The sequence below is a fragment of the Ursus arctos genome, unplaced genomic scaffold (genome assembly GCF_023065955.2).
Source record: "Ursus arctos isolate Adak ecotype North America unplaced genomic scaffold, UrsArc2.0 scaffold_8, whole genome shotgun sequence".
NCBI classification, from domain to species: Eukaryota; Metazoa; Chordata; class Mammalia; order Carnivora; family Ursidae; genus Ursus; species Ursus arctos.
Window position 1 is genome coordinate 61,488,470 of NW_026623100.1, and position 27,185 is coordinate 61,515,654.

The 27,185-nt window shown below is 52.4% G+C and overlaps 1 protein-coding gene across 3 annotated transcripts in view; it reads left to right on the top strand.

The window, feature by feature from the left end:
• Positions 1-27,185, top strand: part of GALNT14 (polypeptide N-acetylgalactosaminyltransferase 14) — a 202,251-nt gene that overhangs the window by 127,439 nt on the left and 47,627 nt on the right. For all 3 annotated transcript variants that reach the window (XM_044390984.3, XM_026478393.4, XM_026478403.3), the window contains one exon: positions 1,346-1,515. In XM_044390984.3, the coding sequence (XP_044246919.2) occupies positions 1,346-1,515 (170 nt within the window). The remainder of the gene's footprint in view (positions 1-1,345; positions 1,516-27,185) is intronic.

Sequence of the window (27,185 nt, forward strand, 5' to 3'; positions counted from 1 at the left end):
CAGAGCCTGGTCCGTAGAATCTTCCCAGAGACACAGAGTTCTTTTTGCTTTGATGAACCTGAAAGTTCATCAAAGGGGAGTGGCTCTCCCCGAGGGGTGAAAGTGCCAGAATCAGCTGGGCAGGGGCCTTGGAGGGAAGCATCCAGCACGTGGAGGCTCTGAAGCCCACCAGCTCTGGCTGGCTGTGCAGTCTCTGCCTGGCTGCTGGGCTGGTGTGGGTGGGACAGATGAGGCAGCTTGGCTCTGGGCAGGAGCCATCCCCTCCCTGTGCAAATCCCCTCGCGGTCTCTGCCGTGCGAATGCACCGGAGGGTCGGGGACACTGAGTTCAGCTTTGGGCTCGACCATGGTCCCACCTGTGCAGACAAGCCCAGAACTTTGGTGAGAACTTGTCTTCCCAGCTCAGCACAGAGTGACTGGTGAGAATGAAACAAGACCGTGAATGCAGAAGCTACCTTATACGTCCTAACGTACTGTCTCCACGTACGGTGAGGGTATTACTTGTTCCTGCATCGACGCATGTGAAAAATAATCACAGATTTAGGGGTGCCTGCGTGGCTCAGTCGCTTCAATGTCCGACTCTTGGTTTTGGCTCAGGTCATGATCTCAGGGATGGAGCCCCGCATCGGGCTCTGCCCTCAGCACAGAGTCTGCTCGAGATTCTTTCTCTCCCTCCCCCTCTGTCCCTCCCCTCCGCATGCTCTTTCTCTCTCAAACGAATAAGTAAATCTTAAAAAAAATAATAATCACAGATTCCTGGGTTGAAGGAAGAAGGGGACACGCCGGCATCCATCTGGTGGGGAGCACACTGTTATAGTTGGATCGCCGACTTCCCATCTCTTCCTATGCAGAGGCGGGAACGACGGTCACACCGTCATTTTGTACCTGCTACGTGCCAGCTACGGTGCGGCACTTTTCAGCCGGGTGTTCTCACATTACCTTGGCGAAGTGGCCTGTGGGCTCAGGCTACTGGAACCCAAGTCCCAGCCCTGCCGACTTCCTAGTGCTGGGATCCTGAGCACAGTGCTTTGCCCATGGAGGCTGCTTTCTCGTCTGTGTCGTGGGGCTGGGAGCACTGCCCGCCTCCTGGAACTAGCAGGGGGAGTGAGCGAAGGGTCTAGCACAGCGCCTCCTACATAGCGCTCAGTACATGGCAGCTGCCCTGCTTGTGTTGTTGTGTTTGTTGTCACTGTTGCTGAGATTTTATTAACCTCTTACCCCTAGCCCATCCTTGGGCTAAACTTGGCCGGGAAAAAGCTGTTCTCTGCCGTGGGGCAGCGACAGACAGAGAAGGCTGGAGGAGGGCTGGGAGCTCTTCTCACTGGCTTGCCGTTTGTGCTCCGCAGACTTTGGACGCTGACTGGGAAGACCCGTGGGACCAGTTTGATGAGCGGCAGTATCTGAATGCCAAGAAGTGGCGCGTCGGCGACGATCCCTATAAGCTGTACGCTTTCAACCAGCGGGAGAGCGAGCGGATCTCCAGCAGCCGGGCCGTCCCAGACACCCGCCATCTGAGGTACTTCTCCGTGCTCCCACTTGGTGCTCTCTCCTGTTCCCAGTGCTCATGACGGAGCAACGGCAGGCTTGATGCGGGCGGTGCCCAGGCCAGGAGCTGGGGCAGGCAGGATGGTAGTTGACGCTGTCTGTGCTACTCACCGCTGTGAGCCATCCCCGAGCACCTCCACGGAGAACGTGGGAGGCCCCTTCACCTGCACCTTGCCCCCCTCACCCGGTGGCCACCCAGAAATCATGGAGCACTAAAGAACCTGTAGCCTGGGCCTGGTTTCCCTGGCAGATTCCCATGGCCTGGCCTGGCGTGGCTTTCAAATGGGGGAGGGCAGGACAGGCAGACCCCTGGGAAGTCAGGTTGGTGGCCTCATCTGTCGCTGGGAGGGGTCGTGTCCTCCGACAGCCCAGGCACATTTTGTTGTGCGAGGTGTTGGGCTTCCTCACATGCCACCGCTGTCTGCTTCGGAGCAGCCCATTCACACAGCCTCCGTTCTGCCATCGCCGCCCGCCGCCAGGCCACCCCTTCCGGTGGGTTGCAGAGGTCGGGCCTGACACAATGCAGAAAGCTTTATTTCTCAGGAGAGAGAGCCTTTGTGAAGGCATGTTGCCTCATTACCAATCCTTCCTAGAGCCAAACAGCCCTTTGGTTCGTCTTGAGGCCTGAGTGAGCAGGTCCGTGTCAACCCCAGCTCCTCCGTGCTGGCCTCCCTGCCTACAACTGGGAGGCCCAGCTGTGCCAAAGGCCCACCGGGGCGTGTTTCTGTCTCCTGTGGGAAATTCACTTTGCCCCAGCTCCAAATAGCAGACTGGCCTGTTTGGGGGGGAGGGGCTTGAAGGCTTTGTTACATTGAGAGGCTGGAGGACTGGTGTTAGCTTCTTAGCTTTCTGTCTTTCTTTGGGGCTGTGGGTACCTGCTTGTGGACACTGGGGTTTATGAGCAGGGCGGTAAGAATTGTCATGACTTATGACACTGGTCAATCTGGTGGTGCTTAAGTTGTCAGTCTGTGAAGGGGGCGGACTCAGTTTCCCCAGCTAGGCTGTACAACTCAGATACCTCGACTTACATAGCACGCATCCCATGGAGGGGCTTATGTTAATCACCACCATTTATGAAAGGAGCCAGAGCCCTGGTTTCCCCATAGAAATAATGCCAGGGCCATGAGCTATAAGGCTTCTGTGGCTTCAGAAGTCTTCAGAAGAAGACTCCAAGAGCCTGCAAACTGAACAGTCCCCTCGAGGTACCCACGAGACTCTTGTTAGCAGCAGGAAGTCCCCACAGCCAGAGATCTGGGGTACTGGCTGTACCTCGAACACTCCATACTGCTGGCCTGAAATCTTCTTCATGTCAGAGTCTTGTAGTATTGTTATCAAAATTCCCCAGCACTTAACCTGGTCCTTGGCATCTGATAGAATATTCTTTAAAAATTGGGTAATTTGGGGGTTCCTGAGTGGCTTAGTCTGTTAAGCTTCTGCCTTAGATTCAGGTCATGATCCTGGAGATCCTGAGATCCAGCCCAGCCTTGGGCTCCTTGCTCAGCCTGGAGTCTGCTTCTCCCTCTGCCCACACCACCCCACCCCCGGCTCGTGCTCTTTCTCTTAAATAAATAAATAAAATCTTTTAAAAAGAATTAAGTAATTTTATTTCCCTGAGCAGAGACTACAGGTAGGAGAATAGGGAGAAGGCTGAGAAGCCCGCCTGGTCTCAGGCAGGTGGTCCCGCCCTTGTCCTGAGTCCAGATGGTGAGACCCTCCAGAAGGACGAAGGGTCGCCTCCCGGCCAGGAAACAAGCCTGCTCCCACCTGCAGAAGGGAGGCATGGAGTGGGGGATTCACTGAGCAGGTAGGTTCCAAATGATACCCTGAGCGGGACGAATTTCTGTGATCACCCTCGTCTGTGATCTGAGAGGTAGAAATGAAAGTGGATGATGAGGGCCAGCCATATGTACGGGTTGTGTAGGAGGCATTGAGACCATCCCCAAGGATCCGAGTTTTCCAGGTCCTGTTTGGGGCCCTCTCCGAGTTTGTTGTATCTGGTAGTAAATGTGATCGCCGGCAGGGTGGCAAGAGAGGCAGAGAGGATTTAGATGGAATCTAAGGCCCCCTTTGGGAAGACAAAGAGGAAAAGTCTATCAGCCATATGTCTGCCTCTGGGCACTAACCTTGCCCTGTGGGAGCTGGGATTGTGTGACTCAGAGAATTTCAGATCTGTGGCTCCTGGTCTGAAAGAGCAGGAAGAGGAGAGGATGGGGGATTGGGACTGAGGGCAGGCACGTGGGACCAGGCAGCCACGGCAGGGCTGTTGAGCACGGACTGTGTGCAGAGCCCCAGGCTAGCGCCAACAGAGGCTAACAACTGGGTCAGCCACCTCCAGGCTGAGTGTGGTATGGGGCTGACCCTGTGCGCAGATCACTCTTATGCTAATGAGAGTTCCAGAGACTGCCAGCAAAGCCCACTGTGCTTCCCTCAGATGGGCCCCCCTGGACGTTGACCTTCCGTCTACAGGATCTCCTCCTTCCAGCCCTCGCTTCCCAGGGAATCAGTGTCTGTGAGGTTAAAACCACCGGCTAAGTCCCTTAATCCTGTGATTCCAGGCTCCTGTATCCTGACTTCATCCTGATGTAATGCATGGGGCCGGCCTGCCTGGGCTGACAGAGCCCTGGGGTCCTTCTTGGGACCTGCCTACCCCAGCTCTGACCAGCTGTGGCTGCTGGTGACCTATCTCCTGTTGTCCAGGGAATCAATCAGTGGCTGGCATTTAGGGCTGCATCATACTTTGCTGTGGGGGCTGTCCTGTGCATTGTAGGGTGTTGGGGAACGTCTGTGGCCTCCACACACTAGATGCCAGTAGCTCCCCCCATGTTGTGGCATTGCCGGATGTCTCTGGAGGGGCAGAGTTGCAGTGAGAGCGAACCCCTGCTGTAGAGCCAGCCCCGCTCATTGTCTGAGTTCTCAAGACTGAACCGTCGACGTGCGTTATCAGCCCCAGCAGCAGGACGAGGCCCTCTGCCCTCTAGGGGGAGTCATCTTTGCTGGCACCTAGTACAGCACCTGGTGTGTGCCAGAATTTCAAGAAACATTTGTTGAACAGAGGAGAGGGAGAGGAAATCTGCAAAGACACTTGACTACTTTCTCCCCTCTGCCTTCTGTGCAAAGAGGGGAAGAGGACCGAGAAGCAGCCCCCGGCCTCCTCTCCCTCCATCCTCGGGGGCTTTAGGGGAGGAGGCAGGAGAACAGAGTCCGTGAAAGGAGTTCTCATTACCGGGAAGAGAAGAGTGAAGAAAGAGCATGGGGGAGTGGCCTGAGCTTATTAAATTTGCTTCCAATTTTCTAACCCCCGTAATTGGATTCTGATTTATAGGATGCGTGTGGACAAGTGCCCGAGACCGAGCTATTAGCTGAGCATTAGAGCACGCGCTGCTGGGAGGCCGGCGTCGGGGGGCATCGTTCAGGAATCCGAAGATGCCGTGAGGCTGGAGGAGGCCGTGGGTGGGGGGAGGGAGACAGGGCTATGGAAGTTTTCACCCAACAGACAGCTGGGCTGGTGGAAAAACCAAACGCATTGGCAGTACGGAAGCCCTCCCAAGCATGTCGTGGCCCGGCACTGAGCGAAAGCAGCCCCACAGAGGCCAGGGGCTTCATTTCCCCGTGTGGAATAGAACGTCACGTTGTTCTCTCCGTCCCCTGTGCCAGGGAGCCCAGGGTATTTTGTGGAGGGGTCCGGTTGACCTGGAGAGTGGAATGACCAAAGTGAGGAGGCAGACTTGGAACTCCCTGTTCCCATGCTTTATGGGGGGTGGGAAGTGAGTGATGTCCATACTCAGGCTAGTTTGGAAAGTGAGTATCTGTGGTTTCAAATGGATCCCTGGCACATTCACCCTTTAGGGTTGACAACCGAATCTTCTCATGCCCACCCATCCCTGACCTAACATGTGACATTTTCACAGTCTTGAGATGGAAAGCTGCTGTATTTGGCCTTTCAACACATCTTGGCCGTGGCTCAGTTTCTTCATCCCTGATCCAGGGCCTGTGGAAGGCGTGGGGACCAGGTGCCCAGCAGTGGCCTTCTGCACGACCTTCTGCACGTCCTCTCTCGGCTTTGTTCTCTCATTGCATGGGACTAGATGGCCTTGAAGCTTCATCAGTGCAGAGTTGCTGTAGCTTACCCATCAGTGCACTCTTCTGTAGTCGGTCTTCTCATTCTAGATGTATCCACGTCCATGTACTCAGCTCTCCCACCCGTCTCCGTGGGAATCTCATGGTTGCGCTGGCATCGGGCCAACCTAGTGCCACATTGTTCCCCGAGACCCACAATCATGTGAACACAGACGTGAGCCTTAACTCCCAGGGCCCTGCCGAGGTCCTCTGCGGTCGTGAGGGTGAAGAAGTGGCCGTATCGGGGTGGCGACTGTGAGCCGTAAGTAACTGTTTCAGTGGAAGGAAGGGACAGCGTCTAGCTGGGGTGAGTCTGAGATTTCCCAGGCGAGTTCTCCAGTTTATCAAGCACTGACTGGTACAACAAATAGTCCTCGTTTTCCGGTTGTCCCGCCCCCACTGCTGTCACCACATTTGGGTGACAACAGCTGGGCTTGCCATCATCCGAGGAGCACATAAAACATCTGGCAGATGAGAAGCCATTCAACAGAGGCACACCCCTGGAGAAGGGAGGCAATATTTTGATAAAGCAAATGTATATTTTTGCTGTTGCCTAGCAATACTTATTATGGGGTTGCTGTGATTGCAGGGGAGCAGGTGGCAGGGTGGACTGCGCCCAGGAGCTGCGAGCTGGAAGGCCTTATGGCTGGGAAGCCTCATTAGGTCACCTCCTCCTGGCCGGCTGGGTCTGATTGCTCCCCTCAGCCTGCTCTCCCAGCTTCTGTCCAGGGCGGTGCTAAATGGTTCAAACAGTGGGATACCCATCGCTTGCCTGGAGGGAAAATTCCACACTTTGATACATCTCACCAGGAAGACATTTTTCCTTTGCTCCTTTTCATCCTAGGAAATGAAGGGGCAGCAGCCCGGTCTGGGATCGCGTGTCTCCCTCCTTGTATTTACTTGGTTGGAATGGCTGCCGAAGATCATCATCATTTCTCTCCTTGTACTCGTCACTTAGCAGTAATAGGATAAAAATCTTTACGGCTGGAACGGCTAAGCATAAAAAATGTTCATATTCCCTCAGAGTCAAGGCTATTCCACTAGCTTAGCACAGAGTTGGTGATTCCACATCTAGGCGGAGGGGAGGAGAGAGGAAACCCATCACAGACACTTAGCTTTTGCAAACATGCTCTCCCCATCTGCTACGTTCTGGTCCCTCCTGTGCACCATTTTTCAATACAGGAGTTTGTGAGCCTGTTGATAGTAGCCATGAGTGAGCTTCACTCCAGAGCATCCCGGAGTCCCAAGGAGCCTTGGAAGGGGGCAGCAGAATGACTTTCTGCACATCCTAGGAGTGCTCTGCGGAAGAAAGGGTCTGCTGCCCTGGGGGGCTATCTGAGTACCGGTGCAGGGCATAGGAGTGGGTTCTCACCAGCACAGCAGGGGAAGAGAAGCCACAGAGGCTGAGATGGGAGGGGCCTCTGGGCCAGGATTCCCTCCACTCCTGGTCCCCTGGGTCCTTGCATGCTACCCCTGTCCCTCCGCCACTGCCTGCTCTGTGAGTTTCAGGCAGATTTCCCAAAGAGGCAGCATCTCAGCCTTTGAAAGGGGACCAGTCAAGAAAATTGCCAATGAGAATTCATCTGAACGAACCTCCTTCACTAATGTTTTCTCACACCTTGTTTAAGCTCATTCCCACCAGCTTTGACATTGTGCGTAGCATTCATTCATTCATTTTCCCATTCTTTCACTCATTCATCCACTTGACACGTTTATTGGGCACTAACCACATGCCAAGCTCTATGCTAGAAATTGGTCCCCACTCCCTGGGAGCTCATGGTCTATGGAGAAAATGCACATGGGACTGATTCCTGATGCTCAACTGTGGATTGCTCCAAGGCCATATTGTTGCTTCTGGAGCTAATGCACGGACTTCCTGTCCTTGATTTCCAAGTACCCATCTCCCGCCCTGTCCTGGTTTTGGTGTCGCTATTTCTGTCTTGGCCATGGAGCAAACCATACGAATTAGGAGCTTTCCTGTAAAAAAGTCAAAACAGCACTAAGCCGGCCTACCCAGGAGAAGGCATTTACACTTGGATAGGAGGCAGAGGCTTTTTGAAGGAAATGGCATTTGAGCTGGAATTGGGGGCGACAGGTAGGATTTTAGCTGGTGGCAGGCATCCCAGATTGAGGGAACAGCATACGCAAAGACAAGGAGGTGGGAGAGCCACATTGTTTTGCAGGAGTCAGTCCAATTTCCTTGGAGTGTGGGTGATGGAGGGGAGAATAATTCTGGATAGGAAACTTGGGGTCGTGTTGTAGCCAAGTCTTGAATTCAGGATAAGGAGCTTAGAGTCAGTTCAGTCAACATTGAAATGTTAGGACTTTCATCCTGTCATAGCCTCATCATCTCAGCGACCCTGGCAGATGTCCTAAGCAACGCATCCCTGGCCAGTCCTGGATCAGTGGAGCTCTGCCGAGGCAGGCGGCAGGCAGTGGGGAGTACCAAGGTAGGTCCGAGCGGAACTGTGCCAGGCGGCAGTGATGCACTCCCCACCCCCAAAGAAGGGTAGGCAATGTCCAAAACCAATCTTAGACTGAAGTGGGGCCAAGGGGATAGAGTGTGATGTGGGATCTTGTCTTCAGGGCACTGGCATCCTCAGGGTGACATGCTGTGTTTTATGCTGGGGAGTTTCTTCTGGGGTGAGGTGGGAGAGAAGCAAGAGCTGGTCAGGAGGGAAAAGGAGCTGGTAGGGATCTGGAAAAGGAATCTGCCCTGTCTGACTATTGGGTTTAGTACTGGGTATGAAGACTTGGGCAGAAGATCAAGACTAGCATATTCCTAGGTAAAGAGATCAGGCTCGGAGGGGTTAAGGGACGTGTCCAAGATCACACAGCTAGTCAGTGCTCAAAATCAAGTTTTCAGATTCTAGGTCTAATTGTATGTAAATATCTATATGTATATATTCTGTCCCAAATAGGAAGCCCAGATTATGTCCAAGTTCACTGAGTGTGTGTGTGTGTGTGTGTATGTGTGTGTGTGTGTGTGTGTGTGTGCTTTACTGGTGCTTGTAGGGCAAGGAGAAGGGATGATGTGTGAGAATTCTGTTTCCCAGTTAAAGTAGTTTGAGACTTCCGTTTGAGCTTGCTTGGAGGCATGGATAGAACATATTTCAGTTAGCTAACGGAGTCAGTAGTTTCTTGTGTTCTGTTGCCAAGGCCAAGAAAACCTGTGTGCCTTTGAAAGGCACTAAATGGCTCCAGCTCTGGAGACACATTTCCCTCCCTCCCCCCAGGGCTTCCCTCCTTTATTATGCATTGCCCGAGGAAGGAGATGATGGAAGGAGATATGGAAAGACACAGAGAAGTGTGTTCAGGGCCCAGGACTGGGAAACTAATTTGGAATTAAGTATTTCCCCTGCAGAGTTATTCCTGCAAATTATTGAGTCTTAGGTTATTAGGTGTGCACCTTAAAAATTAAACAACAAAGGTTGTTGAGCAGCAAATGAGTTTGTTCAGAAAGAGCAGAGAAATTGCAATTTGGGACATACAAACCCTGGGGGGCCACAGGCAAGTCTGGAGACCCAAGGGGAGAACATCATCCTGTAGGAGAAAGGAGGAAGTTGGAGGGGTCATTCTGAACAAACGCGCATTGGAGGAAAATGAGAGTCTGAAGTGGTGACAGCTTCTCATTGGCTGCAGGTGAGGGCAACTTGCTGTTGCCGGGGTGGGAGGAAATCTTCCTTCTTCCTGACGGACTGTATTTTGAATGAGGTTTCCTTTATTCATTTTCACGTCGGGATAGATCAGTAAACAAGCAGTCCAAACACTTGCTCTCATGGAGCTTAGATTTCCCAAGGAGGCAAATCTCCCGGCTAGATGACTGGGAACTCCTTACTGCCCTCCACAGGCCACCTGTCCCTTCTCACCAGAGGGCTACTCCCCCTGGGAAGAACGTTCCCTTAGCTGGCCTTGAAAACAAGCCTTGGTTCATTCCCCCTTCTGTTTACCCCCCCCCTTTCTTCTTCCCTTTCTTCTTCTACTGATCTTCCTCTTCTTATGTTCCATAAATGAATGAAACCATATGATAATTGTCTTTCTCTGCTTGACTTATTTTGCTTAGCATTATCTCCTCCAGTCCCGTCCATGGAAACAAACTGAGGGCTTCAGAGGGGAGGGGGGTGGGGGAATGGGATAGGCTGGTGATGGGTATTAAGGAGGGCACGTATTGCATGGTGCACTGGGTATTATACGCAAGTAATGAATCATGGAACTTTACTTCAAAAACTAGGGATATACTGTATGGTGACTAACATAATATAATAAAAAAAAGATTATTTTAAAAAAAAAGAAAAGAAGCCCTGGCCCATGCACTCGGGGCCAGTAACACCAAGGGGAAGTTGGCATCATTGCTCTCTCCTCTAAATTATCCTTTTTTTCCCCATTGTTTTTGGGGAATACACTTTTAAGAAAGCAGAAGGCTGAAGAGGAGACCCTGAACTTGCATTCTGCATTCTGGAGTGTTCTCTTTAGTGCTGTTGGGGGCACCAGGACAGCTGGAGTGCTCAGGGGAAGAGAAAGCATTGCTGAGTTTGGCTGTGGCTCTTGCCTCTAGTTCATGGGCTCTATCGAATCCTTCCACTTCGGTGGCTTTTGAAATATCCCTGCAAGACCGAAGTATTCCTCAAGACCCAGAACTTCTCTTCATCTTAGGTAGATTTTGAATCAGAGTCCCACATACATACAGAAAAGCTGACACTTCATACATGTACCGCTTGAAGAAATTTCCAGAGAGAACACGCCCACATTCCTACATCAAGCACGTCCACCAAGGGAAAGACGACGCTCAGTTTGCCAGAACCACCCTTACGTCCCTGCCCCTACTCCCCGCTATGGGTAACACTGTCCCGACTTCAAACGCCATAGACTAGCATTGTTTGTTTTTGAATTTTACATAACTGGACTTACACAGTATGTGCTCTTGTATGTCTGGCTTCCCTCAAAATTATGTGTGTGAAATCCAGACATGTTTTCCGAGGTGTACTGCGTTTATTCTCACTGCTGTATAGTATTCCTTTGTATGAGTCTATCGCAATTTATGTATCGGTTCTACTGTTAATGCTCATGGGGGTTTTTCCATAGTGGGGCTCTTACGAACAGTGCTCCTGTGATCCATCTTGTACTTGTCTTTTGGTGAACACGCGTTTCCTCCCCACCGGCCATGTACGTGTGTGAGAGTTCCAGTGGCTCGCCATCTTTGTGGTCAGTCACTGGCTGTTGTCTGTTTCACTTGAGCCTTAGAGAGGCTGCATCGTGGTATCTTCCAGTGGTGAAGGTTTGCCTTTCCCCACCAATCAGTGAGGTGGAGCACCTTTCGGAAGTTCATGGGCCACTCCAGTCCCGAGTCAAGTGTTTCATACCTGCTCTCTTCCCCTTTCTAGGCCCTTTGCCCAAAAACCAAGCACAAAGCCTGACTCCTAGTCTGTCCTCAATAACCTGCTTCTCTTCTGAGTGTTTTTGACATTTTCTCCCACATCATGGCGGTGTGCGGTAAAATGGGGGGAAGCTACTAGACGGAGCATGAGAAGCCATGGGTCCTGTCTAAGATCGTGCCCAACCCTTCAGCTCTCAGGGTGTCTGTTTCCTCACGGGTAAGAAGAGAGAAGTAGCTCAGAGATGCTTATTAAGGTCACTTCCAGCCCTGTCTGCCAGTTGAAAATACTTGTGCTGGTAAGAATGTGCAGGAACTGACTTAGGGACTGAATCTGATTGGAGGCTATTTCCAGAAGCACGACTCCCTCCAGCTCTGCAGCACCTCCCCTCCCCCATGGCCCTGGATGAATCCTTCCCCTCACACACTTCTCCTCCTAAGGAGACTCGGGGGCCTGCAGGACCACGACAGCTGTCCTTTACTGCCGTCTTGTCCATTTCTTTGGGCCCTCATGCCTTCCCCTGGGCGAAGGTCTCCAGACCCCCCTCCTGGCTTGAGAGGCCAACATGATCCGCTTTGATACCGTCTTTGCCCTTTAACAGCAGAGCTGTTTGCTCCTGGAGTTGACACATCACAGGATGGCAGCTTGACTGAAACTGGTGACCTGCCCACGGTTTTCGGCGTAGAATAAGGATTGGAACGTGTGAACTTTTCCCCTTTATAACGCAGAGCGCTGTCGTGTTGGGTTACCATTATCCCCCCCAGCGCTTCAGAGAACCGTCGGCTGGTGTGACAGGCCACTCCTCTGCGCCTCTAATGCTAGAAAGAAACAGGGCCGGGAGAACGGGCCCGAGGACATCCTGAGTGGCTCGGGCACCTGGCACAATTCCTAAGTAAAAGCTGAACCTCGGCCATGCTCAGAATAAGAGTACCACACCCTGCGGCTCTAGGAGACTTCACAGAGCGTCCTCACATGTCCTTCTTAGCTGCCCTTGGGGGGAAGGGGTCACCGCCATCCAGCAGGGAAGAAAACGGAGTGCAGGCCCGTAGCTGGTTAAGTGAGTGGCAGGGCCAGGCCTCCTAGCCCTGGGAGCTTTGAGATCAGGCCTGTCTGCCGGTCGTCAGCTGCTCCTTGGGTGAGTTACTCTAACTCCCCAAGCCTCAGTTCCTCGTCTTGAAATGGGAGTAACAATGGTAGCCAGGGTTGCCATCATGGGGAGGTGCAATAATCCATTTCGGATGCTGAGCACAGTCTTTAGCCCCCAGTCAGCGCGGTCTGCTAGCCGTGGCGGTGAGTCGTCGGACGGGTCTGAGCCCCAGGATCCCCGTGAGCACCGGGCCCTGTGACCTGTCCGAGGCTCGGCAGCAGGTCCAGAGGCAGGACAGAGAGGGGGCCAGCCCTGAAGGAGCAAGGAGCTACGTGAATGAGTTTGGAGAGGTCCTGGCTCTGTGCCCGGTCCCCCACCTCTGAGCTGGGGTGTGCTCCAGGAACAGGGTGGTGCGGGGGCGGAGAGGGTGCGGGCAGAGAAGTTCTGCACAGAGCTTCCTGCCTCAGCCTCGGCTCCTGGCGCCGAAACACTTCACTTGCCTGAATGTCAAACTTAACTTTAAAAACCGGAGCGCAAAATAAGCAATGAGGCAATCGCGATGCCCGTCTGGTGAAATGTGTACTTTTAAAATAGTGGGGATAGAAGCCAAGGCCAGCAGAGGGAGTGATTTCAGGGCTGGGGGCCAGGAAGTAGAACTGTGTCTGACAGCAGATGAAAAGAGCAGAGGAGGTGACAGCTGTGGGCGGGCGGCTGTGGAAAGCCGGTGCTGGCCGGGGTGACAGACAGTGGGATGGAGTGACGTGAGTGGTGGGCCTGGGGGCGGCTGAAGAAGGCACGATGTGACAGAAGAGGGGGGACCTGTGGAGTCACGTAGCAGCCGGGGTTCCGTCTGGGCTAGCAAGGGCAGGATCGGCTAATGCCCCTACAGTTGTCCTTGGTGAACCAGATGCAGTAGGAGGACCCCTGATATTTGACTGAAGCACGGGTGTCCGGACAGCTCTCACCTTCTGCCCCCATGTGGCCCTCACCCTGACCATGACGCCAGCCAGAACAGGCATCGTTCCGTCTACTCTCCTGCTTCCCTGCTCTGCCACGTCTGCCCTGATTCATCATGTGGACACAACATTTTTTAGAAGATTTTACTAATTTATTAGCAAGAGAGAGAGCAGAGGGAGGGACAGAGAGAGAGAGAATCTCTGGCAGATTCTGTGCTGAGCATGGAGCCCCATGCGGGGCTCCGTCCCATGACCCTGAGATCATGACCCGAGCTGAAATCAAGAGTCAGGCATTCAACTGACTGAGTCCCCCAGGCGCCCCAGGACACATCGTTTATTCCTTACCCCACGTCTCACCAAGCCTGCCTGTACTGCCTCTCGAGACAGAAGGCACCCACTTGGCTTTCACCTGCCCCATCACAGGACAGGTCCCACTGTTGACCTTGGACCCAAGCCGAAACCTTTGGAGTCCGACTTGTCCACCCTCATTCTGTTGAGTCTGCCTCTTAGATAGCCCTTGGAGACTGGCCTTGCCTGCCATCCTCAGTGGTGGTCCCCTCTCTCCAGAGTGACTGCAGCAGCCCCCACCGCCCTCCAGCATGGCTCTGGCCCCTTACCAGTCCGTCCTCCGCTCTTCCTCCACAGAGAGCTTTCCAAATGCAGACACTTGGCTTCCCATTTGAAATCTTTCAAATGTCGTTGGCTCACTTCTTCCAGAAGGCAGGTCCACCCCAGCCAGTCGAGGCTGCGGCTGCCTGACTATGCTCAGGCTTCGTGCCTCTTCACCTTGCTACTCTGCCTGCACAGGGCATGCCATCTTTCGGGAACCTGGGGCAGCTGGGGAGGCTGTTCTCCAGGAAAGCGTCTCCCCCCCAGGCTAAGTTCAGCGGCTCCTCCTTACTCCTGTGCTCACTTGTGAGCACTCATTACCCCAGGGGCGCACATCAGTCTCCCCTCGAGACCTGGAGCAGCCTAGGACAGGTGTTCCAGCAGTGTGCCTGACACTCAGCCTCTCATCGCTACGCTCTGAGGGACTGTGGACCCAAAGGCACCTCACCAGCTTCACCATCAAACTCTCTACTGAAAACACGAGTGTTTGGGAGAGCAGGTGCGGGAAAGAAGCCTCAAAACAGGGTGAAAATCCAGTCATGGGAAATTTAAAACCACCCTCACTCAACAAAGGATTCTCCATGTTAGCCCATAAATCCGGGACCATAAGCAGCCAATGTTTATTGATCAAACTATTCCCCTGACACGTGGTAGGCACCTTGTATGTGTTCTCCCAGCTCAGCCTCCCAGCAGCCTTGCTGCGATTCCGGTTTAGAGATGAGGACATTTACTCCAGTTGGTTGACTAACTTGCCATTAAGAACATAAAGAAGTAGAAAAGTGGGCCGTGCCCACGGAGAAGACAGCACAGCTTTGCAAACAGGGGAGTAAGTCCCATTGAGACGTGTGGTGGTGGACGATGACATGGGTGGCACAAGGGTTGTAATTTAGGCAGCCCCGGACAGGAAGATGAGAGTGTGGGGGATGGGGAGGCATGTGGAGGTTGTGCTGGAGGGAGGTGAGTGGACCGGGTTAGCAGGGCTGGAAGACTCAGGCAGGGGAACTGTGGGGCAGGGCTGGGGGTTAGTGTGAGGGGGAGGCCTTGGGATGCGGTCAGGGCTTGGCTTCAAGGAACCAGGTGAGGCTAGGGAGAGTGGTGTGTGACTTGTGTGCAGAGAGCAGGGAGGAAGGGGATGGGGGGGGCGGCTCTGCAGGCAGGAAGAACAGTCAGGGGGCTTTGCAAGGGTGCAGACCCAGCTTGGGCAGGTGGAAGTGAGAATAAAGGAGGGGTGGAGGCAGAATGTGGGGCAGGACTGGCTCAGGATGGATGGATGAACTGGCTAGGAGGAGGGCATGGGAAGATATGAGAAGCCTTTGCTTTTTACCTCCCCACCTCAGACCTTCCAGAGGGGCATGCCATTGTGAGTCCCCAGGAGAAGAAGTGGGGGACACTTGGCCCTCAAGCAGCCCATTCCTGAGCTCAGTGGGGTGGGCCTGGCTGTGTCCCTGGATTCACTAGGGCTACAGGTCTTATCTCAGCTTGAATTTGAGGATTGAAGGCAAAAGGTAAAAGGAAGGACTGACTATTCTCTGATCCTTGAGCTAGAAAGTCTGAGAAATATCAGGAAATAGCTCAGGGAGCATCAAAGGGAGACACCATTCTTTTAGCAGGTGAGGGACAACCCAGACTTAGGATTTTCCATCTTTCCAGAACCTTCCAGCATGTGCCCTTCAAGACCAAAGGCAGAGAGAAAGACCAGTGTGAAATAAAGGCTGAGAGCCAGTGAGTTGAATGACCATCCAGGGGCACCCTAGGGGAGCGTGTGAGAGCACAGCGTCGGGAGCCAGCCCATCGGTTTTATCTCGAGGCTCTGCTGCTTACTGACCTGCCCTCACAGTCCCCTCCAGAACGGGAGAGGAGGAGTCCCAGCGCCTGCCTCAGAGAATCATTGTGCAGATCTAAAGCTCTTGGAAGAAGACCTGAGACAGAGCCAGGGGTCAGTAGGTGTTGTCTCTTATTACTATTGTGTAATGTGATTCAAGCAGGGCTAAAATAAGACTTGAAGGAGCCCTTGTCCCAGACACTGAGGAATCTTTTTCAGAAACATTGCAAAAATAGGCCTTGGCCCACCTCCACACTTCCTGGTCGCAGCTACACTCTGCATTTGCCTTTTGAGAACATTCTCCTCTGTGTGTGTGCACGCACACGTACGCACACGCACACACGCGCACATGCCTGCCATCTGGGTGGCGCTCGGTACCAGCGAACACAGATCCTGGCAAGGTCCCAAGAGGAGCCTCTTTGCTGCCTCCCGAAAGCAGTTGCTCTTCCTGGAGAGAAGGTACTGCTTCCTACCTGTGGTTTCCCCCAAACTGCGGGGTCCCACTCATTTCAAAAGACCTGGTCAACATAATCAGTTGTCTGGGCAAACAAGGGGGTCCTGTCCAGAGGGGAGCAGTGGTGGGGTCCAGGAGGCCTCAGCTTAGCCCGAGGTGTCTGCGTTCCCCAGTCGGGTGCTCATTCTGAGCCAGTTGCACAGGCAGCAGAAGTCCATGAGGAGGTAAACTGGGACCAGAGATCAGGAAAACCGTCCCGATGTGTGAGATCAGCAGCACCAAGAACAGAGCTGGGGCTGCTGGTTCCGGAGCAAAGAGTGGCGGTGTCCCGGCTTCCGTGTTTGGTGTCCACCGCGCAGGGGGCGGTCAAACACAGGCTCATCCTAATCTAGTGGATGGACCTTTGAGCTGTACTTTCACATGTAAATTAGTGCAAATCTGATCCTTGGTGTTGGGGGAAGAGGGGATACCGCGAGAGAGATGTTCTTAAAGCTTAATTTTACAATTTAAAGGGTTTTTAATGGTTCTGAAATTGCAGCCTTTTCTAGTGTTTAAACACCCATTTATGAAAGAATGATATTAGATGATGAGATTTTTTTAAATATGTTCTCTCCTGCAAAATATAATGTTGCAAACCTAATAATGGTCTTTATAATTTTTTAAGTTTTGGTTTACTTGTACAAAAGAACCCAGCATCTAGAAACCATTGTCTGGCACTAAGGCTGAGATTTGAAGTTGGATTGTATATAGGCTAAGGTTGAGGAACATCTCGGACAACGATGTCCAGTAGAAATAGATGAAAGCCACGTAGGTGACATGAAATCTTCTAGTAGTCATGTTTTAAAAAGCAAAAGAAACAAGTAAAATAATTTTAAGAACATATTTTATTTAACTCAGGATACCCAAATATGACCACTTTGACATACAGTGAGTGTGATGAGCTATTTTACATTCTTTTTCATCCAGAGTCTTTGAAATCTTGTGTGTATTTCACACTCCAGTGCTCAGTGGCTACCGCATTGGACAGGCTGGGTCTGGACGAAGAGGGTGTCTGAGCCATGTCTGGCAACCCTGTCCAGGTAGGATTCAATCTCTCCCTCTCACTTGAAAGAACAAATGTTCACCGTCCTTGAACAGTGTTCGATGGACACCTTGATGAACAGTGTTCACCTCGATGAGCGATGTTCATTGTCCCTGGGACTTTGGTAAACAGGGAGAATATCTCGGCCCTTTAAATACAGATGGGTATTTCCATTGCTACAGAGAATGTGTCAGAGCTCTCCACAGCCACCACATGACTGTCCCAGGTGTCTCCCAGGACAGGCATCACACAAGGCTCCCTGTTTTTGCCACTGTGGCTACATATTCCAACTTCAGTCTTAGTGACTTGTTTGGTCTCCTTCTCTGTATGATTGATCGTGGCACCTTGCTCAGCTTATGGCTCAGCATTTCCCTCGAGCTGCTGTCACTCATAACTTGGCAATGGACACTGTCCCCTCCGACTTTGCCCCAGTGGGAGCTCACCTGCTTCCTCCCTCACCCAGGCATCTACTCATTCTTCAGACATGTGTTATATGTCTTCTGTGCTAGGTTCTGAGGTCCCAGCTACAAATGAATCCTTGCCTTTGCTGTAGGCAATAGTAGAGGGGACAGAAATTAAGTTCACAATGTTTGGTAATCGATTACAGAGATGTCCTAGGAGAGCATGTTGGAAAAGCCTGGGGAGATCAAGAAATGCTTTCCAGGGAAAGTAACTTCCAAGCCAAGATTAGAAGAAGAGAAAATTGCCCAAGCTTGGAAGAGAGGAGAATACATTTCAGACATGTGGGAGGGAGGCCATGCCCACAGAGGTCCAGAGAGAAAAGAGTGGGTCAGGCAGAATGTAGCCGAAACTTGGAGCATGCAGGGGAGGAGTCATACGTGGTGCTGGGTCACTAGGATAGGAAGCCACGATTAGAGGTATCAACTTCATTTTGTGAACAGTTAGGCAGCGTTGAAACATGTTAAGAATTTGCAGTTTGGAAAGATCATTCTAGCTGCAGCGTGCTGGATAGATTGGAAGGGGATAAAGCCAGCTTGGAAGTTGCAGCAGTAATACAGAGAAGACATGATGGGAATGTGAAGAAACAGCCAGGTCGAGAGATAAATAAGAAGGATTGACAGGACTAGGCCTTTAATTAGGTTGGGGGGATGGGGAGAGGCAGGATTCGAGACTATCTCTTGGGTTTGGGCACACGGTAGATGGTGAGGTAGGGAACACAACAGGCACAGCAGGCTTGGCCGAGGTGCTGGAGGCAGAGGGTGGGTAATGAGGTCACCTTATGGGGCCATCCAAGGACAGGTCTCATCAGGATTAGGGGTAGGGTTGAGGTCATTAGCAAACAGATAGGAGATTGAAGCCCTGGGAAAAAATTTAGTAATCCAAAGAGAAGGAAGACTGAGAAAAAGATGGTTTAAGAGAATTTTGGGGGGAAGGCTAGAATTTCAGATGAGGAAAGAAGAGGAAAATCCAGAGGAGACAGCCTAGGAAGAGGCTATCCGCACTAAGGTGATTTCGCCAAAGCCAAGCGCAAAGAACCAAGTCCTTAATAAAATGCGTGACCCTCCGTGTCAAGTGCTACAGAGATAACAAGTCAAATAAAGACTGGAAAGTTTCCGTTAGTTTAGCGACATTGAGGAGCAGTAGGGACCTTGGTGGTAGGATTTGGTGGGGAGAGGGGTTTAGAGGGCACTGGAAGGCAGAGGTGAACAGGAGCGCTATGTGGACTGGAGCCTGGGGCCTCTGTGTATCATCTGACGGGGGCCCCAAGCTTGGTTCCTGGAAGGAAACAGCAAGTTCAATGGTAAGACCCAGAAGATCTTAGCTAGACCACTAACTAGCAAGGTGGCCTGGGGCAGGTCAATTCACTGTTCTGGGCCTCAGTTTCCTCATCAGTGAATAAAGAGGGAGCTGGAAGCAACATCTTCTAAACCTGGGCCCCACAGAATTCTCTTTGGGCAATGCTGTGCTTTACTCACTATATATCCGTTAAATATGTGAGTTCTCACTATGCGTAAGGGATTGTGTGCTAGGAAAAAAGAAAAAATGCAAGGGTGGGGAGGGGGCAGGTTTTGAGGCAAAGCTGGGTAAACAATAGCTAGCAGAAGTCTCAGAGCCTGTAACATGTTCATGTGTGTTGTTGACCATGAGAAAGGTGATCTCGTATTTTTCCAGTATTTCTCATTTGCCCAACTGATTTGACTTGTGTCCGCTGTCTTCACAAAGCATGCATGGGCTTCTCCTGGAGACACTGTCCACCAGCTGGCAGTGTAGGGGGCACCCAGCCACAAGCTCTACATGGTACTTTCTAGTGTTACAGCAACTCAGGGGTTCGTCTGGAGTCAAAGTGAGAAAGGTCTTCTAGCTGCCAAGGGCTGCAAAATAAAGTAGAAGCAGAGACTGAGCCTTTAGGGGAGTCCAGATAACAGGGTCTCTTCTTTTTTAAGATTTTATTTATTTATTTATTTATTTATTTATTTATTTATTTATTTATTTATCTGAGAGAATGAGCGGGAGGGAGAGGGAGAGAGAATCCGAAGCCGACTCCATGCCGAGTGCAGAGCGCGATCTAGGGCTTGATCCCACAACCTCACAATTATGACCTGAGCCCAAACCAAGAGCCACCCAGGTGCCCCGATACCATGGCCTCTTAGATCATGGTGCCCTCCCCGCCCAGTTAGCGCCCCGATTTGTCAGCAAGGACCCCTGTGGGGCATTCTTACATCGCCAGGAAAATGGGCTTGCAGAGCTGTTTTCTGGGAACACTATTCTGATCTATGGGCTGCAATGAATCTGATGGTGGAAGTGCCCTAGAATAGTCAAGATGTAGGTTTTCTTAGAAATCTGAGGCCCCTGGGAGTAGGTGGCTGAGAAATCCAGGAGAATACTTGGGGGAGGAAGAAGTGAACTACAGGCTCTGAGCTGTACTGACAGAGTCAACCAGGAATATGGTGGTAGTTGGGAAGGCCAAGGGAAGGCATTTGTTGGCCTAAGTAGGCTCACCCTGGGATAAGTCCTCTGTTAAATGTTCCTGTGTTCATGGAGGGGTGCCCATGATACCATCGGGATCAGCCTTTCTGCAGGAGAATTAAAGCTTAAAGCCCCTGGACATCCATTGTGACGAAATGAATTACCTTCTGCTTTACCCGTGTGGAAGGTTTCTACTGTGTAGCATCCATGGGAGACGTGAGCGAAGAGCCAGACGATCTTCTATGTACTGTATGGTTCATATTAAGAACCCCTGAGAGAGTTCCAATCTAGAAAGATTGTAACAACCCCAAAGGTACTACTGGAGAATTTCTGTGTGTGTAGGTCCCCCGGGCATTCATACCTAGCATCTCTAGGGGGACAGAGGCCACCAGAGGGTCCTGTGGGGGCTCTGGGAGCACCTTGTGGGGATAGCTACCAACTGCCCAAGAGGATTTACCATCGGCCCCGGGGGAGTGAGAAATGCCGCTGACCTTGTTTCTTCAGGTAGCCGAGGGTGCCTGTGTTCTCTGTCTATTGCTTCGTAACAAATTACCCGCAACTTAGTGGCTTAACAGGACGTTTATCATCTCTGTTTCTGTGGGTCAGGCATGCAGGCATGGCTCAGGTGGGTCCTGACTACAAGGCTTTCCCAGGCAGTCATCCACGGGTCAGCTGGAGCTGCCGGCATCTCAGAGCAAAACAGGGCTGGACCCTCATCCCAGCTCCCTCATGTGGTTGTGGGCAGGATTCCGGTCCTCACGAGCTATTGACCTGAGGCCATGCCTCAGTTCCTAGCCATGTGGGGCTCCCCAGTGTGGCAGCTTGCTTCACCAAAGTGCAAGCCAAAAGGATGGGTGTCCCAGTCTTTGCTAACCTAATCAGAGAAGTAGCATCCCATCACTTTAGCTGTATTCTATCCCTGAGAAGCCACTCACCAGGGTCAACTCACACTCCATGGGAGGGGATAACACAAGGACTTGGGGGTTGGAGGCCATCTGCCCACCACAGTACCCGACCAGGCTTCGAGGCAGCTCACTCCCCTGCCCTGGCCCACGAACCCCCTTCTCAGAGTAAAGGAATTTAATAACGCGTTCAGCAATTAAAACGCCACAGCATAATGGAGTAGCAGATCTCACTGTTATTTTAAGTATCTTGTATGAGATGCAGGATTTCTGTAATCCTAAATGAGGACAGCTGTTGAGGCAAGACCTAGGAGCACTATATGTTTATGTGGATGAACAAATTAATCTGCATGTGAAATCCCAGTGAAATTGACATGAAATAAAAATTTCATGCCTTACAGTGTATCTGTGTTGCCCATGAAATGAGATTAAAAGGAATTTCTGATTCTACAATTGTCATACTTTCATACTGCTTGCATTTTTCTCTTCTAAAGACTTGCGTTTGGACCTAGAGGCCAGGCCCAGGTTGGGCATTTTGTACCTTTTGGCCATCTTCCTTCTCCGCTTGGCTGGGAGCAGGTTTCTGTACGGAGAACTGATCCGGGAATGTATTAGATGTTCTCAGCTCTAAATACAAAACCTGTGATTCTCCATGCTGCCGGCATGTTCACTGTCCCTGTCCCAAGGCAACTGACATTCTGGAAAGGTCCCTGGGCCTTGAGCTTTGCCCCCCTCATCCTTCTGCACACACATCAGCTTTGGGGTGGGCATTGGTGTCATTGGGGAGTGAGGGGAAGAGATGCTGGTCTCCCCAAGGCCTCATCAGGGCTGGAGCCATGACATGGTGAGACGAGACAAAAGTGTGGGAGGGACGGAGGATGTGCCCGCACACCCCTGCACCTGGGAATCCACAGATTGTCTCTCCCTCGGAGACAGACAGGGCTCTCCCAGGAAACCGGTCCCACTCCCACTGTATGCCTGTGCTTCTTTTGGCCCTTGTGGCCATAGAGTTCAGGGAAATGGAACACACAGAGAAGACAGCCTATTCACTTTCTCTGTCTGAGTCTGCCCTCTGCCACGTGTTCAGGACTGTAGGAGTCAGAGGGATGGACATTAGCTTTAGAATAGGTGTTCACAAATTCCCCTCCTAGGGCCTCATTGAAATCACACATCCGCTGGCTCTGCCTGGGCAGGAAGTGGGAGCCCCTGTCGTTATCCCCCAGGGTAGCTCAGCTGGCCCTTTCCCTGTCCTCCTCTAACTGCCCAGGAGCGACAGCCTGTCCCCCACCCCCCTCCCCGGGCAGGTCGCTGCAACGGCTGGATTCCAGAGCTCAGTAGAAACTGCTTCTTGGGTTGGTGACTTGAGTGGGGCCCATGGGTCCACAGGGCACAGGACACAGATGGGACCTGAGCAGCAGCTGAAGGCTTTTGGATACCCTAGTGCTTGTAACAGTGCTGGCGTGGAGAGGTGGTGGCATGGTGACAAGGACGTCTGGCAGGCCTGGGTTCAAATCCCTGCACTGGCTGTAGCAAGTTGCTTCACCTCCCGGTGCCTGAGTCTCCTCCTGAGTGAGTCCATCAAGCAGTGGCCCCTCATAAGGTTACGGTGAGCATTAAATATGCAAGGTGTTCCGCACAGCGCCCGGCACTGGAGGGAGAGCGTGTGCACGCACACTGGGAGGGCAGGTGGTGGGGGCAGAGGGAGACACAGAAACCCAAGCAGGCTCCACGCTGATCTCCCTACCCCGAGATCACATCCTGAGTTGAAACCAAGAGTTAGACGCTTCACGGACCGAGCCACCCAGGTGCCCCCGAAGTAGCAGTTTAAGAACATTACGAGATGGATATTTTCATCACTGTAGACCGGGGGCCAAGGCTTAGGGAAGTGAAGTCACTGCCAAGCTCCCAAGTGATGACACACCCGAGTGTCCCACCCCAGGCCTGTGTGATCTCCATTACATTCTGCCACATTTTTGTGTGACTTTTCCGCTTTCTTTAGCTGCCCTCAGTCTCCCCTCTGGGATGCCAGAGCCCCCCCTTCAGGAGTCTGTCTTCTCACACTTGGTGCCGTTGTCAATTGCGGGGGGAGACCAGTGGCCTTTCTCTCCATCAACATTCTGGTGATAATAATTGCACTGTCCTCTTCCTCCGGGTTCCTGGGTCTGCCACTCCATCACTCCCTCCTGTTTTGACATTCCAGAATCAAACCCCAAATGTTTGTAATTTATGACCACGTCTTTTCTTCCGTAAGGGTGGCACGCTGTAGGAGGAAGACGTATGTCCAGGAGTCAGAGGACCTGGGTGCCAGCCTCAGCAGGCACCCTTGGGACCCTCGGGAGCCTCTGTTGCCCACTGATAAAATGGGGATGATGATGCCATCTTAACACCGCTTAGAGGCAGCTCTCAGTCTCACGAGCTTGTGCAACAAAATAAGAGGCTGTGCACGGGGCGCCTGGGCGGCTCAGTCAGTTAAGCGTCTGCTTTTGGTTCAGGGTGTGATCCAGGGATCCTGCGCCAGGCTCTGAGTTCAGGGGAGGATTCTGCTTCTCCCTCTCCCCCTGCCCACCCTGCCTTATACTCTCTCTTTCTCTGGGTCGCTCTCTCTCTCAAATAAATACATAAAATCTTAAAAAAAAAAAAAAGCATGTGTACATTACGTTTCTGTGGGAACTGATGGTGATCATCACTTAATGTTTCTGACATACCCGCGTTGGCACCTGCTGGCATACAGGGCGGGGCGGGGGTGGGTAGGGGAGCAGGGACTGGTGCTGGAGAGACGGAAAGAGACCGAAGAGGAAGCTCCTGCCTGTGCCCTGGGGCTAGCATCTCAGACCCTCTGTGGAGGCGGCCTTGGCTGTAAGTGGCGCTCAACACTCAAGAAGTTGATGGTTCAGGAAACACTTTGAGATGCACCTGAGCTTGGGGAAATCAAGAGCCTCAGCTGAATTTTGCAGAAAGAAAAAAGAGAAGCACAAAACAGAAAATACTGCATGTGGGGGATGAGCTCAGCGGAGCAGATGTTATTCAGGAGGTGCTTGGGGCCATCAGGACAGCAGCCCCGGTGGGCAGGCTGGCGTCAGTCTCCACACACCATGTGGTCCGCCCTTCCTCCTGGCCCTCCTCCCACTCTGATCTTTCCTGCTCACTTGCTCTTCTCTCCAGTAAAACCCCTGAATAATAAATTACAAACATGCTTTCCCGTCTGTCTGCGGGCGCCAGATCTCAGCATTGGAAGCTTTCAACATCCCCTCGGTGTCCCTAATAGATCTTGCCATTTGATTAATCTTCTAGAGTCTTCTCCCAGAGAGCCCACCGTCTGAGCCGACTCTCCTCATGGCGTCCAGTTTGAAGGATTTTTCTCTGCCTCTCAGCCTGGTTGCTGCCAGTGCTGACTGCTCATCCCCAAGTAGGGCTGCGGGGTGCTGGGGACAGGTGGCAGTTAGAAGTCCCAGGACCTGGGCGCAGCTCACCTGAGTCACTCCCCAGGTGTGTGACTCTGAGTGAGATTCTGAGCCCCGGGTCTGCTCTTCTGGGGAGTGGAGGTTCTCAGAAGCTGTTGCGAAGGTCTGATGAGACAGCTGACGCACTGTGACCAGGGGCAGAAGGAAGAATCTGTGAAGTCCCAAGAGCCAAGATGCCCAGGCCATTGAGGTGTGAGGCAGTGCCCTGCTGCCCGCCCTCCCTGGGCTTGTGCACACTGGAGCTCTTCGGGGATTCCTGCCCCACCCAGAGAGAAGCCCCCTGACCTTTCTCCTGCAGGAGGGTGGAGGGGAGTGAGGTCCAAGAGCATGACCGCCCAGGCTCCTGCCAATGCCTGTCCCGCCACCAAGGTCTGCCCAGTCTAGGAGGCTGAACTGGGTCATCTCCAAGGCCCCTTCCTTTTTGGAATCATGAGTTCATGGTTCTAGTCCATAAGGGCAGAACACTGCACGGAGCTGCTTCAGCCCCTAGAGCCGTGCTGATAATAATTGTAGCTGCCATTTACTTGGCAGCTGTTAAACACCTGGTGCTTTGCCTGCAGTCTGTGGTCTTCACAGCAAGCCTGCAAGGGAGGTGTCTGTCTGCACTCAACAGGTGACACATCGAGGCTCTGAGAGGGCAAATGATGTGCCCAAGGGCACACAGCCAGTTTTCGACAGATTCAGGATTCAAACCGACATCATAACCCGGCTTCGTTTCTCTAAAACTGTTGCTGGGTTCTTTGCTCTTTCCCCCTCCCCCCTCACCTTTCAGGGCGCCTCGCCCTCTGTCAGACAAGACAGAACCGCCCAATGGGGGGAGTACTCTGCACATTTGAACTTGCTGTTGAAGATAACAGTCCTGACAGTTTTATCAAGCATGGAATATTAAACAACAGCAATAATCTAGGGGAAAAATCTGCAAGTTAAAAATTGTTGTCTCCACTTTCCAGACAGAGAAACTGAGGCTCAGAAAAGTCAATTCGATGTCCAGCCACATAGTTGAGCCCAAGCTGCAGAACGGTCTTTGTGGCGTTCTGTCAAATCATTTTTATTTGGTGTCAGCTGCAATCAGAGCTTCCGATTACTATGCACGGGAACCCTCAGCAGGAGAGCCCAAGCCCTGTCCTACAGATAAGTGGACAGCAGATAGGAGAGGAGGTGGTTGGCCTGTAGTCCCACATCCGGTCGGTGGGGTACGACCCCCAGGCGAATAGTCTATGAACAGTCTCACTGCGGCACTCAGCCTGCGGGTCCAGAACCCTACCGGGACTGGGACCCTGTACCCCATTTCTCTCCGTCCGTCGCTAGCTCGTCTAGCATCTCCTCGCCCGTGAAGACTTCAGCACCCCAGGTGGACATGAGCCTGCCTCTCTGCTCTGCGAGCCCCGTGTGTGTGCGTGCTGCTGGGTCATCGTACAGTCACACACCCGCCTCCCAGCTGCACTGGCCAAGGTAGGAGGAATGGCCTCTGTCCCCAGAAGCTCTCTGAGCGGCGGCTTCCACTCTCACCCTGCCACACGAACTTGTCCTCAATAACTTCCATCACCAGAGCTAGGGTTTGGGGTCCCTTTGCCATCCCCAGGGCAGTGCCCAGCGCCTGACCCTTGGCACAGCCCTGCCAGTTGTGGTGTTATGAGTCACGCGGGTCAGTCTTTCTTTTTGTCCCCTCTCTCTGACAGAGACAAGGAGGTCCTGCTAAGCTCTCAGCTTTATTACCTTCCTGTAAAAGACAGACGAGCATCGCTCTGCTCCCGACATCCACCTCCTTCCTTTGGTTCTCCCCATGCTGGCTGCTGCCTCTTCCTCTGCCTGGGTCTCTCCATGCCCCTCCATGCCCTCGTGGACCCCGCAGTGTGGCAACTGAGGGCTCCCCACAAGTCCATCTCAACCAGCCACCTGCCCTTCTTCCTCATTGCTCCCAATTTAAACTCAGGTCTGTATATAAAGATAGGCAAGTTCAAGGCCTCTTCTCCCTGGGGGCTATGTCAAGGCATTTTCCTTCCCGTTTTATAATAGTTAACAAATGCCTAACAAGTCACCCCCAAAACTTAGTAGCTTAAAACCACTGGAATCGTTGCTTATCTTCTTAGTCTTCATGGATCAGGAGTTCCGAGCAGGTCCGGCGTGGAGCTGCTGGGGCTTCTGTCATCTGCAGGCTTGGCGGAAGCTGGGGGGCTCACTTCCACAGCGGCTCATTCCCGTGGCTGGCAAGTGGGTGGTGGCGATGGCGGGCAAGAGGCCTCGGTACTTCCACACACGGGCATGCCTCCGCAGGGTGGCTTGAGTTTCCTCGGCCGCTGGCTTCCCTCCAGGTGGCCAAGGCAGAGCCCACAGTCCTACGGTTTAGCCTTGGAAGTCGCCCACTGTCACTTCCATCATATTCCGTTGGTTGTGGGAGCTAGAGCTGATTCAGTGAGCGACAGAACTACATGAGGCATTGAGATTTACCGGAAGCCTTCGGGGAGGCTGGCTGCCACGCCTTTGAAAGCCATCAACTCTTAAGTAGTCAGCTGAGTTAGGAATGCATTTCCCAAATTTCTTTCTCCCTCTCCCCATGAATGGGCATCTAGTATGCTGAATTCTTGTTCTAGGGACATGGAGATAGACAAGGGTCCTTCCCTAGAGGAAATAATAGTCAAGTGCAGGAGACATTCCCAGCTCCGAAAATTCTAGAAGAGAGATCTGTACAGAATTACGGGAGCACAGAGGACAGGTCATTGCTTATCTGGGGGAGTACGGAACACCTTCACAGAAGGGGGGGCATTTGCTCTGGGTCTTAAAGGATGAGTAGGAGCTCATTAGGTGGAGAAAGGAGGAAGGACACTGCTCCACGCAGAAGTCCTAGTGTGAGCA